Source organism: Phyllopteryx taeniolatus, chromosome 2 (assembly GCF_024500385.1).
Source record: "Phyllopteryx taeniolatus isolate TA_2022b chromosome 2, UOR_Ptae_1.2, whole genome shotgun sequence".
Lineage (NCBI taxonomy): Eukaryota > Metazoa > Chordata > Actinopteri > Syngnathiformes > Syngnathidae > Phyllopteryx > Phyllopteryx taeniolatus.
Window position 1 is genome coordinate 19,630,553 of NC_084503.1, and position 14,537 is coordinate 19,645,089.

General features: G+C 41.2%; 1 protein-coding gene and 1 long non-coding RNA gene across 14 annotated transcripts in view; one reads left to right on the forward strand and one right to left on the reverse strand.

Moving 5' to 3' along the window:
- The window catches only part of nav2a (neuron navigator 2a), a 205,329-nt gene that overhangs the window by 110,088 nt on the left and 80,704 nt on the right, over window positions 1–14,537 (forward strand). For all 11 annotated transcript variants that reach the window (XM_061764531.1, XM_061764472.1, XM_061764493.1 and 8 more), the window contains exons 2-5: window positions 872–989; window positions 4,336–4,388; window positions 13,833–13,905; window positions 14,149–14,380. In XM_061764531.1, coding sequence (XP_061620515.1) covers window positions 872–989; window positions 4,336–4,388; window positions 13,833–13,905; window positions 14,149–14,380 — 476 coding nt within the window. The remainder of the gene's footprint in view (window positions 1–871; window positions 990–4,335; window positions 4,389–13,832; window positions 13,906–14,148; window positions 14,381–14,537) is intronic.
- LOC133472974 (uncharacterized) lies at window positions 1,949–8,690 on the reverse strand. Of its 3 annotated transcripts, XR_009786931.1 has the most exons (5): window positions 7,733–8,690; window positions 4,719–4,885; window positions 4,471–4,539; window positions 4,295–4,405; window positions 1,949–4,214 (listed from the first exon to the last, which is right to left on the reverse strand). It is a non-coding gene; the product is annotated as an uncharacterized LOC133472974 (long non-coding RNA). The 3 variants fall into 3 exon arrangements; XR_009786929.1 differs by lacking the exon at window positions 7,733–8,690 and having other exon boundaries at window positions 4,719–5,803; XR_009786930.1 differs by lacking the exon at window positions 7,733–8,690 and having other exon boundaries at window positions 4,471–4,542; window positions 4,719–5,803.

Consider the following 14,537-nt stretch of genomic DNA (forward strand, 5'->3'; position numbering starts at 1 on the left):
CCGACTGCTTAACTGTTATGTGACTTCATACGACAATTAGTGCAGCAAAGGAGAGTATCTCATTCATTAAACGGGCCCTGTTTTTAACAAACGATGCAGTCTGAGTCTACTTTCAAAATTAATGGCGATTTCATGGATTACATTGTGCATGTGAGATGGAGAAAGTATCAGATTTGCTACAATTGCGGGTGATACAGTGTGTGAGGTGAGGGTGCTGTGTACAATACTAATTATGCCGCAAATTAAGAAAACACAAGCACATGCACATGGTGTCTGTTTGTTGAAATAATCAGTTCTCTGGTGTGATGTTCTGAACTTTTCCTCGAGCTTTGCTCGTCTTCTTTTTAAATGTCCCCTAAATTTTTGAAAAAAGTACAATTAACATCCATTGATGAAAACGAAAGATAGCAAAAAGAAAAAGTGAGTTTGGTGACTAATTATGAAGGACGCTATTCAGATTATTCAGATGCTTGCTTTGCCCCCTCCCCTTCTCCCTCCAGGCAGTGAAGGCTCTTTTTTTGTCCCCAGAGAGTGATGTCAGCGTGGCCCATTGAAAGCAGCCGCCGTGTGCTCAAAGATGAATGCCCTGGCTAAGCACAATGGCCCGGATTTGAATACCACGCAGATATATGCCAGATTGGGCGGCAAACAAAAGAGAGCAGGCTACTCTCTGCTCAATTCAACCACGTTGTTATTTTATTAGCGTCATAAAACTGTTTCCACCTTTTATACCGAATGTAGTTTTCAAGTGTTAATGGAGTTTGAAAAACATGCAGAGTGTGACAGTGCCATGCCCTCTCGCCATGGGTTCTTTTTGTTGGCTCATAACTGAGCGATTGAGCTGTTGTGTCGCTTGTGTGTCCGGCTGCAGATCTACACAGACTGGGCCAACCACTACCTTGCCAAGTCAGGACACAAGCGTCTGATCAAGGACCTTCAGACGGATGTTGCAGATGGAGTGCTCCTCGCTGAGATTATACAGGTCGTAGGTAAGGAGAGGCAACTTTTCAATTGTTGAAAGAAATGTTAAACGTGACTTATTTGGTTTCACACTGCATTGTTGTTATTTGTAAACCACGATGAAATGATCCACTTTTAAAGGTTAGAATCCTCCCTTTTCACGAAGAAGCTGATGTGCAGCGAATGTAACTGTTTTACTAAACCAGATGTGTTTACATGGCGCTGCTGCCTGTGAAAATCAGTTGTTGCATTCTTCTTTTGACCTTCACCCCGTCCATGTCAGCATCAGTCTTGTCAGTTCATCCGTCGCGGCTGTCATCTTGTCTGCCGCCAGCATACAGGCTGAAGTAGGCCGGCACCAGCTGACCGTAACTCGGCATGTTACAGCTGATTTGAGATTTAATATGATTTATTGTGCTCAACTCTTTACAGAAAAGAAAGAGTGTCATTCTTTGGTTAGAGTCTGCATGTGATTCTTCAAGTAAGAGTTAGAACAGACTCGCAAGCAGAGTGAAGAATTGGGTATGCTGTTTGCGTCATGTATTTTTATGCCACTTGCTTCGGGGGGACAGGGGGGGGGGGGGGGGGTCTGTTTGCATGACAAATCTTTTTAATGTGGCTGTGTAAGTTGTTATGTTTGTTTTGGCAACCCCGGTGATTCCAAGAATATACTGTAGTTGCTATTACAGCAACATGCAGTTCTTCTCTCCTGGTTAAATGGCACAATGGAGGATTTTTGTAGAGGAATATAAACGGCTACAAGATCAGTTTTTAAATCATGGTTTTTACAAATGGAATTATAAAGAATATGAATTAATTAATCAAGTAATTATTAAAAAGCAGTAAAATGATACAGTGATATATATACTGCTCATTTACAAATTTGAAATGTACAGTTTGAATGTGCAGCAGTTTGCAGGTTTTCTCTTAGAAATGTTTTGACATGAATGATACTCTGCTCGGTTCCTCGTGGATATGAAGGGCTACTCTTCCTAATACTTATGGATGCAACCAAAGGGAAACATTTGTTTCATCACAATGAAATACTGTGTGTCTACCTCTCCACTAACATTGTCAAGACAATTTCAAAGAAACGGTGTTTCAGACAATGTTTTTTCCGTCTGTTTAGGAGGCTTGAATGCTTTAGCCCTTGTACTGCCTTCTGACATTGATTTTGCTTACTAGTTTACTTGCATTCATTTGTTGTCCCATGAACAAAATCCTTTTGATTTCAGCTCTCAAATCTAATTCTGTCATACAGATTCTAGAACCTTAAACTTTGATGAGCAATCAGAATTGCAAGTCTGAGGTTATCTGACGGTCATCAAGCACAAGACCTCTTGCTGTCACCATAAAACCTAATCATATACTATGATTTGCCAAATTGGTTGAAACTTAATTAAGACGATTAAATTCAAGAGACATTTACCACAGCATTGTGAAGCCACATTTCAAATGCTATGTACAGTAAGTAATCCAATATTGATGACTGCTCTCGTCTCTACACAACAGGAACTAAAAACAACTGTTCACCTGCTCCCACCTGCCTTTCTTCTTGTCCAGTCTGTTAACCTTACAGCACACAATGCTGGGGAAAATAGAGCTGTCTTCTGGTTTTGGAACAGTAATGCTGGTACATACCGAAGGTGGATTTGGCTCCAATTGAGCTACTTGACCCATCTTTTTTCAAACCTCCACTACATATTCATCAGTCCCTATGAGCTATCGTTAGTGGGACTGACTCTGTTTTGCCAATGGAAAGCAAATCATTATCTTTCAGTCGTGTACTCCAAAAATCCATCCTTGTGTTGCGTATGACGTGCTTTTTTAGGCGTGTGACTAGTTTTTGGCTTGCACTTTGCTAACATACAGTATAGTTAGTGTAGGGGCTCAGTGTGTATCACACAATTAGTCACTGTCTCTTGTGACCAGGTAGCATCACCATTGGGCCCTTGGGGTTACAGTCGGGAAATATTGCAACGCTCACGTTCTGCATTTACTGCGAACAAAATGAAAGCAAACCGTATTATGCTGACAAAGCAGGTATTAAGGAAATAAATGTATGGTGTCATTGTCTATAAATGTGGCACCTATAAGGGTGTAGCAGTTTATTATGGGAATGATGAGATACTGTAGTCAAGCATTCATACCTATGTGTTTCTTCCTAAAGAAAATCGGTATTGAATATTAACAGCATGTACAGTATTAGAACCAATCAATGACTGTAATTGTTTTAACTTCAAAAAAAAAGAAGAAAGAACGAAAAGAAAAAGAACAAACCCTACTAAAGACAATTGAAGTTGGTTATCATGAGGTCTTCTATCAATGAGAATATGTAAATTCATATCATATTATAATGTCAACATTGCAGAGATGGTCTTACTTGATTTTCATTGGACACCAACGATAGTTGAAGCTTGTGTGTCAATACTGTATTGCAAGAGATAATGATAAAATCAAGTGTGATACCTGGATTGATATTTTTGTCCAGCTGCAATTTTGCCTGGTGTCTGTCGATAGCTACAATACATGTACATGCTATGCTGTGATGTGTTAAACGGCATCACAGTTCATTCCTGTCTTTCACATCTCACCATAGCTATTGCATCTCCCAGATTCACATGCAATGTCTGTGAATGGGAATGCCGTTACTGTATCAGGTTAAAATGCTGTTGATATACTGTATCACTGTCACTGTATGAACACACATTAGCGTGGTATTATGCTGGCAATGTAACCCTGTAAAAACAAAGGCTAAACAATGTTATTATGTTTATATTGCAACCAGAAACTCATGTTGAGGTAAGCAATGTGTTTGTGTCATTATAAGTCTGATTGTGGGATTCACTATTTGCATCCAGTGTTACAGAACAGACTGAGAGACAGTTGCTCTATTCACATGTAAGACTGTTAGAGGAGTATATTTCCGCAGGATAGGTCGTATGTACATAATGTCGGAGCTGGACCCCCTTCTTTGTGTATGCTGCGCTGTTGGCACAGTTGTCAACGCTGAGCTGATGGCCCTGTCTCAGCTGCTGTGGGCTGGGCCTTTAATGGACAGGAGGAATCCCTGACATCACATGCCCCCGCTGAGAAGGCAGCAGTGCAGCACTCCCATCTCTGCCGGGTCCTCGGCAGTCCCATTCACATTTGCTGGGACCCGATAGACTTTCAAGTCCCAGCAGGCAGGGAGGCGAGGAGGGGTCAAAGTCATCAGCTGGAGCACCTCTGCTCTCCTCACTTCACCAGAGTGTCTAGTTGACAAGTGGACGTCTTTACTGGGAATAAAAGTGAGGATTACAAGCACTGAACACACCTTTCTTTCTCTCCTTACTTCTCTGTCTCTGCCTCCTCTTTCTTGCTGTCTGTGCTCAGCCAATGAGAAGATTGACGACATCAATGGCTCCCCAAAGAGCCCCTCTCAGATGGTAAGTGATCCTTTAGTCTGTTTTGGCAGAATGCTGTGAAATTCACCTGGTTGCCTGTGAGCGTTTGTGTGAAAGTACACACCTCTTTGATGACGGGTTGTCACAGTAGTTGAGATTGGTTGGTAAATGTTATCCTTTGTGGTCTTGAAGGCTGCTGGCCATTAAAACAAAAGGCTCATACAAGAAGGTATCATTGACTTTAGTTTTGTTCATCTTATTATACTGTCTAGAGAGAACATTCCTCCCATCTCTAGTATATCGAGTATAAGCAGGAATGCTTGTGGCCACAGTTTTATAGTTTGTGCACAATGACATTTAAGATGCTCCTACTCAGATTTCAGCATTTTCCAGTTTTGTGTCCCCAGCGGGGAAACGATACAGGAGACCTGAGGCAGGGCTGCCCTCCGCTGCATGGGACGGGTCATAAATTGGGCCAGTGTGCCAGTTGAGGGGGCTATTTTTGGCCACCAGCCAGACTACTGAAGCCTCTCAAAGCACTAGAGAGAGAAAAGCACAAACACATACAAACACACACATGCATACGCACACACACTCACACGCCTCCTTAGTTAACAACTGAAATGGGGGCAAAAGCACAGCTGATCCTTAATGCCCTCTTTGTCATTGAAATGCACACGTACACATACACATACATATCTATATTTATCCTATAGCTGTATCATGTAGCTCAAATTCCATTGTTGTTGTATTCATGTATGTCACAGTTAAATTCCAGCCCTCAGTGTTGTTGCAATTAACATCAAGACCCAATGAGCCCTCTTGAAGTTGAATTCCATTTATCATCACACTTGCTAATCTTATAATAATTCTCTTTTTGCGATGCACTATTGCGCCTTTCACAACATTATTATTACTTATTATCTCTCTCTTCATCAATTGGGACTCATCATCAAACCTAATCAAATCAAACAGAAGGCTCATGAAGATAAAGACTGATTCCTTGGGGTGTAACAATTCGTTTTAGCAACGATTCGATTCGTATCACGATTCGTTGTTGTCAATTCGATTGAAGGACGATATTGATTTATTTAAAATGATACAATGGCTAGAAATCAATTCAGTAACTTTTTAGCCAAAAATTCTTCCAGTGTGACTTTGAAATAAATACCTGCATACTGGACAGTGTAGATGAATTTCTTAGATTCTAGTTATTTCTTGCCAGGGCATCCGATAAAAACAAATTTTGGTCATTAAATACTGTATAAAGATTTTCCTGACATACACTTTATTGCCAAAAGTATTCGCTCATCTGCCTTCACTCTGATATGAATTTAAGTGACATCCCATTCTTAATCCATAGGTTTTAAAATAAAATCGGTCCACCCTCTGCAATAATAACATCTTAAACTCTAATGGAAAAACTGTTCACGAGGCTTAGGAGTGTTTTTATTGGAATGTATGTCAATTTTTCCAGAAGCACATTTGTGAGGTTCCACACTGATGTTGGATGAGAAGGCCTGGCTCTCAGTCTCCACTCTAATTTATCTAAAGTGTTCTATAGGGTTGAGGTCAGCATTGTGCAGACCAGTCAAGTTCATCCACATCAAACTCTCTTATCCGTGTCTTTCTGAAACCTGATTTGTCCACTGATGGACAGTCGTGTTGGAACAGGAAGGAGCCATCCCCAAACTGTTCCCACAAAGTTAGAAATGTCCAAAATATTAGCCCCTGAGCTCCAGTGAAATGAACTCTGAATGCTTCAGCATAGCAAGAGATTTTTGGACAGTCAAACAGTTTCAAACCCTTCCTGTTCCAACATGTCTGCGCACCGGTGCACAAAGCAAGGTCCATAAAGACATGGATAAGAGAATTTGGTTTGGGTGAACTTGACTGGCCTGCGCAGAGTCCTGCCCTCAACTCGATAGAACACCTTTGGGCAGAGCTGCGCAATTAATCGAATTTTAATCGTGATGGCGATTTTGGCTGTCACGATTTAATGAGCCTGATCATTTCAAATGTGGGCACCGCTGCATATGAGAAGTGCTTCATTTGCAGCAGTGCCCGCAACCCAGTCAGCTAGCCAACAGGGGGCGAAGGTATGGTTAAGGCTTCATAAAGGGCCGTCACTGCACTCCCTGGCCAACTTCAAAATAAAAGGCAAAAATGGCATTCATGTCAAAGGTAGTAATATATTGAGCTTTTATTTTGAAGTTGGCCCTCTCAGCACACTGGCGGAGAGGCAGCATGTCACGGAAAGACTGTTAACAATCGTTACAAGCTGCCTTGACTTCAACTTTTAGGCTGTCCTGACCGCAGTAAAAATGCCAGAAGTAAATAGAGAGGGAAATCACAGGTGTCGAGTTCTTTGCCGTTTGTGACGGTGCACGACTGACCAATTGTCAAGCAGAACAATGGACAATTCATTATATTGACGACGGGGATTTTCTAATGAGTTGTGTTTTATGCATAAATTCCATTTACTTCCATTATGTTGCAATTCGTGATTATACTTTGTAACAACATATTTGTTCAATTAGCCCTTGATAAAGTAGAATTTTTTGGGGTATATGTAATTTTTTATTATTCCATCCATCCATCCATTTTCTGAGCCCCTTCTCCTCACTAGGGTCGCGGGCGTGCTGGAGCCTATCCCAGCTATCATCGGGCAGGAAGCGGGGTACACCCTGAACTGGTTGCCAGCCAATCGCAGATTTTTTATTATTATTATCTATCATATATTCTTATTAAAAGATTCATTTTGCACTGCAAGATGTTTACATAATGTATTGTTTGTTGAAAAGTAGTACAATAAAAATAAGGATTTTTCCGCAACATGAAGAATAATCGTGATTCGTAATCATGATTACAATATTGATCAAAATAATTGTGATTATTATTTTGGCCATAATCGTGCAGCCTTAACTTTTAGTTAATTTCAAGTGGACAGTGAGCCAGGCCTTCTCGTCTAACATCAGTGTGTGACCTCACAAATATGCTCCTGGAAGAATGGGCAAACATTTCCCAAAAACTAACCCTAACCCTAAACCTTGTTGAAAGTCTTCCGACAAGAGTTGAAGCTCTTATAGCTGCAAAGGGTGGGAATGGGATATCACTTACAATCATATGTGAGTCAAGGCAGGTGAGCAAATACTTTTGGCAATATAGTGTACTTTCCTTTTTATGTTTCTTACTGTGTACCGTACTGTATGTGTTTTCTAATGGGCTATGTAAAAATGTCTCCACTGTACGGAGCCCCTAGCGTTTAAGAATCCCTGTTCTAAACAGTCAAATACTAGTGACTAGAAAGTACTGTGATGTTTTCACGAGGAAAATCTTTTAGGAATACTGTTGATAATACATAGAGAGCTAAATAATTAACAAACCTGCTCTTTGTAGCACAAACGTTAGACTAAAACAGTGTCCAGTAATTGACATTGTCAATGGTTCTCCTCTTGTTCACCCAAGTTTCCCCTCCTCATACTCTGCTGTTGTTGCTAGCAGCTAGCACATTAAGCTTAGCTAACCAGTTTGAAAGGCTTCAAAGTGCATGGCGAGTTGCCCCGAGTCACACACACATCGTCAATGATAATTTCTCACTAGCCGCCTCCTCATCTGTTATCCACCAGACAGACCGACATCTTAAACAACAATAAAAGTGTTTAAAATACTACACAACACACATACTGTGGTGTCTCGTCCAAACCCTAGGGGGACCACGCAAAGAAGTGACAAGATGTGGGGCGTAGCTTAGGACAAAAGCGAGAAAAGAGATGATGATGATGATGATGATGATGAAGAAAGTAGCGTTGTGCTAACTGCTCTGTGTAAATTGAAAAATCAAGCGACGTCAAAGGAATTGCAAGCATTTTTCTTGGAAATACAACATATACACGCCTCTATATAAAGCCTGCCGTGCTTAAATCCAATGTGTTATTTCCTAGTATCGATACAATTGATTAATTACCTTTTAAAACAATTTAAATCGATATATTTACATCCGCAAGGCTAACTTGCCGAGCCCAGATCGATCCAGTTGGATCGTAGGGATATAAATCGTTACATCGATATAATGAATGAATTGTTACACCACTACAGATTCCTATAATTTAGTTTCTGGTGACCTTGGACAGTTTACATGATGACGGTCATGCTGAAATGATTTTGGAAGTTCAGATAATGATGACGGTCATGCTGAAATGATTTTGGAAGTTCAGATAATGATGTGGTATAGTTGGCAGTGTAACATTAAAAACACTACAGCAACACATCTCGACCAAGCGCTGTTGAACAGACCTTATTTTAACATACAGTGCTGAGCAAACATTTTTGGCAACCATGAGTTAATCTTTTTTAATGTCTTTTTCACAGCAGTCATTGCGACACAGTAAACAGTAAATAATGGGACAGATACTAGTAGCAGGATTGTGCAAAAAAATTAAAATGCACTTTTTACAAAACTTTGTAAAGCTTCGGCAAATGGGCTAGTGAATAACTCTCGATCAGGATCTAGTTAAGGGTGCCGACAGACTGTTTGTGTTAAATACTATATGGCATCAGGAGAACCCCCAGAATCATGGTTGAACTGCTCGGTGGTTTTTCATTCTCCATGTACCAGCAAGTAACTGCTAACTTTTTCAAAAAGATTTAAATACACTTCTGGTTCGCAATGTGTATTTATGTTAGTCTGGGAATGCGTTCTGAGTAGCCATGAATGGATGTTTCTTATTGTTGGATGTGAACAATAAACAGTCAGTTTGTCATCTTCTGATTTGAGTTTTGTGATATGAAAGCGTGTGCAGCTGCAATCAGTATGCAAATGTTTGTGATGTCTTTGGGTCTGTTTTGCTTAAAACGCTCTTAAAAATTGAGCAAACAATACATACACTGATGCACACACGCACACACACACGCACACACACTCAACTGAAGGGTTTTGTTGGCAGATGTAATTGGCGTGATGCAGAAGGCCGCGATTGCTTTACTTGATGTCATTGCTGTGGGGCTTGAGCTCTAAAAGCAACTGCCAATTACCAACACTTAGTTGGAGCTCTGTCTCTAAATGAATAAACATGGAATTATGTTCTGTCAATTGAATAAACAGCTTCACTCTGGTTTCTTTCATTAAATCATTATCATGCTGGCTATCCAAGATGAAGTGGCTATTTTTACAACTGTCACATCCTTGTTAAACGGAGCGCCATCAGCTGTCGTTCATTTGCCACCCACAGCCGGTCTGTATTTCTTCAACCTGAAGCCAGTGTTGACACTGAACTTTTAAAACCACACACACATGCGGTGTGTATTATCCAAAACATCCGATATTAAAATACCCACCTATGTTTGTATGTAAATTCAAATTTTTTTTAATTCTTCTAAAAATCTTAGAACAGAAAAATCATAAGGGCAAAAATATTGGTACACCTCCAGGAACTGAAAATGTGTAGCGTAAAAACTATAAAGGGCCTTTCATTTTATATACTGTACCGCTTGTCCTACCGGTTGCAGGTGAGCAGGAGCTTGTGCCAGCTGTTTGGTGAGAGGCAGGGTATACCCTGGACCGGTCGCCAGCCAATCGCAGCACACACATAGACAAATGATCATTCCCACTCACATGCAAACCTTTGTCTGTTTAGATTCTTAGTCATCCAGGTCATGATAATGACAGTTTCACATCTATGTGCAAATTAGAGTCTTCAATTAACCTAACATGCATGTTTTTGGGAAGGTGGGAGGAGGCCGGACTACATCTTGGTAGGATGAATTTTAAAATTCTGATGGCTCAAAGGAATTAATCCCCTCTTAATAAATGGCTTGCATTGGTTACCGAAGATGAGGGTCAGGAAAATGTCCTTTGTGAGTGGAAAGAAGTGTTGGACTGAGCCAGAACCACACAGGTGGAACTAGCGTAATGTGTTCATTTGCCTGACTTGATGAAACGCAGAGACAGACAAAAACACCTTTCAAGTCATGTTAAATGAAGATAAATGTGTTCCATTTTCTGTCAGGGTGGGCTTTGCTTGGAATGTGTCTCTGAGTTAAACTAACCAGACTTAAGCTTCTGTGCATTGTCATTCTAAACCATCACACTGTTTTTGTCTACCAGGGAAGTAACCATGTTTCTTTTTGTTGTTGTTGTTTTTTGCTTTGTCTGTAGTCAGGATAGTGTTGGTTGCAAACTCATGAGTGGACATTTACAGGTTGATGCTGCTATATTGTAAATTTGGAGGGGTGATACAAAATGACCCAAAAACGGCTTTGGTAACCATTCTAATACATGGCTTTGACATTCACATTTTTGATACATTTCCTGCTCGGATCTCATCGTCTTGTTCAGGTATACATAACGTTGGGCTGGGAGTATGCTCATAGAGAACCACCCGTATGTTGGAAAACTAGTTTTGTCAGCACTCATATAAACTCTTGTTTAGCGCTATAGGTAGTCAAAGTGCGTTAACACTGTTTCCTCATAAACCTACTGATGAAACAGCATCGGGAGCAATTGGGGGTTCAGTAGTTTGTTCAGGGTGTACCCCGCCTCCTGCCCGATGATAGCTGGGATAGGCTCCAGCAGCCCGCGACCCTAGTAAGGAGAAGCGGCTCAGAAAATTGATGGCTGAATGGATGGTTTGCTCAGGCACACTTGGACATGGTCACAGGGGCCGAGGATCAAACCCACAACCTTTGGGTTGGGAGACGACCACTCTACCACCTAAGCCATGGCACCCCATCTGGGTCGTGATCTCATAATGGAGTGAAATGTTCTAAAGTCTACTAACAGCTTGATCTGGATCATCTTTGGCCACTGATGTTTCTTGTTAGCATTGATGTCCCACCATCTTAAATGTTGACATAAACTTAAATGTGACATATCATACTACTAATAATGCGAGTAAAATACAATGCTCCCAGGGCTCCCTAGATGGTAAAGAATGTCTAATCTCAGTCAGACCCATCAGATTACATTAATCTTTCAATTTCCTAACATTGAATAAAAAGAGCATTCGTGCTGATGAAACTTTTTTTTTTTTTAACATTTACCATCAGACCTTTCACAGCATCATTGTCCCACACAGCAGCTGGTGAGTTGATGGAAGGAGACGTTTGTTCCATGGCCTGCTGACTTTCTGGCCTCACGCTGCTGCTGGATGGATGTTGGAGCAGTGTTGGCCTGGTTTCAGATTTTTGGTCAGCAACATAGCAGACAGTTTATTTGCATTACCTGTTCAGATTGATCAGCAATACATAAAAATAAAATCTTTCTAGGGAAATCTATCTAAGGGGAATATCGTGGCTGTTATTACCTACAATGTTCAGCTACCTCTGTGGCCTTTAATATTTGTAGCTGCAGAGATATTAATAGCCTGAAGTATGACATGGGTTCATTTAAGCAAGACTGGCCTGGTATTTATGTTTGGGTATCATAATGACACATATATCCTGCGGGCTGCTGGAAGCGTAGTGTAGCTTATTTGTAGGGTTGGGAGGGTTACTTTAAAAATGTATTGCGATACAGTTACTAGTTACCTGTTTAAAAAATGTAGTTAGTAACGTAATCCATGTGCCATAACGTTAAAGTTATGTAACTTGATTACTTCTAGATTACTTCACCAAATACAGTATGCTAAAGAATAACAAAAGAAATTAAATGTCAATACGATATATAATGATAGACCAAACTTGTCAGAACATGCCTTTATGGATGTAACTATGTGCTGCACTGTGGGAGTCATCCATCACTTATCTGCACTGCTTATCCTCACTAACGTCAGGGTGTGCTTGAGCTTATCCCAGCTGACTTTGGGGAAGAGGTGGGGTATACCCTGAACTAGCTGCCAGCCAATTGTAGGGCACAGGTAAACAAACAACCAGTCAGAATCAGAATCATCTTTATTTGCCAAGTATGTCATAAAATTTTTGGGTGAATTTAGCACTCACATTCACACCTACAGGCAATTTAGAGTCTTCAATGAACCTTTCATGCATCTTTTTGGAGTGGGAGGAAACTGGAGTACCCCAAGAAAACCCACACAGGCACGGGGAGAACATGCAAACTCCACACAGGAAGGCCAGAGAACGGATTTAAACCCGGAACCTCAGAACTGTCTGGCAGATATGCTAACCGTGTACCGTGCTGCCAGTGGGAGTCAATGAATATGAAATGTAATATGATATCAATGACGTAGTAGTAGTAAGAAGTAAGAATGGAGGTGTAAGAATGGATATTATTCATTCATCTTCCGTTCCGCTTCTCCTCACTAGGGTCGCGGGCGTGCTGGAGCCTCTCCCAGCTATCTTCGGGCGAGAGGCGTCGTACACCCTGAACTGGTAGCCAGCCAATTGCAGGACACATACAAACAAACAACCATTCACACTCACATTCACACCTACGGGCAATTTAGAGTCTTCAATTAACCTACCATGCATGTTTTTGGGATGTGGGAGGAAACCGGAGTGCCCAGAGAAAACCCACGCAGGCACGGGGAGAACATGCAAAAACCACACAGGCGGGGCCGGGATTTGAACCCCTGGTCCTCAGAACTGTGAGGCAGATATGCTAACCAGTTGTCCAGTGCCGCCAGAAAGGATATTATCATACACTATAAGCCGTATATTCTTTGATGCAACACACATGCAGCCATCGGCAAAGTAGACGGTTCATATGTTTCTTATGTTTCACTGCACACTAGCTTCTGTCATTACAATAAGTCTGTCACTATTTTTCTGTTGAGCTGTACATTTATAATTCTGTACAGGTACAGATTAGTCCTCCATCATGTGACACAACTCAATAATATATGTTATACTTTTTGAGAGGATTGATGAATACTGCAAAATGCTTTAAAATGTCCATCATTCCTCTTGTCACATATAAACTGCATGGAGCCCCATCCTTTTGTCTTTCTTTTAGTGCACTTGTTTGCCTTGTGAAAACTACAGTTGGTAAACTTTGATCACACCAGGATCACTTGCTATGCCTTGTTTTATGGTTCACTGTGTTGTTGCAAAGGCCAACAAAGTGTGTAAGTGCATGTGCGTGTGTGTGTGTGTGCGCGCGCGCGTTTATCTATGATGCTCCTGTTGCAGTAGGTTTATTGTGAAATATGTATGTGCTTTTACTTTGAAATGAGACCAATCTGAAGTTTGCCAGTTGTCGCCAAACAGTGACTGACAAACACATGTACATAGCGGTGTTACCTTACAAGTTTGTTCTTTTTTTTATTCATTTCATTCTTCGTGGGATTCGATACAGAAGTTTAAAGGTGGTTGATTGATTGTGATTGTGGTTGGCTGTGGGGGTGAGTGCCATTGGCTGAAGTGTTAAAGTGTTCTGCTATGCCGCCCATTGATTGGACGCGAGACTACAGTTTTTTTTTACAGGTGTTAGTAAACATCTGTAAAAGGAACTATGTGAACAGTTGCACATTTAAATGAAAATATGCAGCCTGCATTTTCTTACAGCTCTGTGTGTGTCTCCGTATGCAGATTGAAAACATTGACGTCTGCCTCAGTTTCCTGGCAGCCAAAGGAGTCAACACTCAGGGATTGTCTGCAGAGGGTAAGATGGACATGAACATGTGCTTCTGTTTCCACTTAACCAACAATATCACTCTTGAGTTGTGTGTAGTAAATTAAACGGTTTGGAATGGAAGTCATATTGTTGTCATACACAGCACATTTTGAGTAGGTTTAATGAGTACAGCATTCTTTCTTTTGTTCAGAATAACATCATGGCATTGCCTTTTTATTCTACTCATTTCAGTATTTTAATGTAGCAAATTTTCTGTCATCTGACCCTCAGAAATTCGCAATGGCAATCTAAAAGCCATCCTCGGCCTCTTCTTCAGCCTGTCTCGGTTTAAACAGCAGCAGCAGCAGCAGCAGCAGTCGTCCCAGAGGCACAACACCCAGCCTCGGAGCTCGCACCCTCCCTTGAGCCAGCAGAGTAGTGCCCCAGTTCAGCTCAGCCAATCTACGCATGGGACTCCTGCCCCCACAGCCCAGAAAGTAGCGCAGGCCGAGATGCAGTCCAGGTGAGGCTTGAGTGTCATGTCAGAGCAGTCCAAAAGACTAGGTAGTATTGAAAATGGGTGAATGGGTGCAATCTCTTTCTTTATCTAGTCCATCCCTTTGACATATCTCTCTTCCTGCTCACACTTCTTGTCATTTATAAATGTGAACCTGACGTCT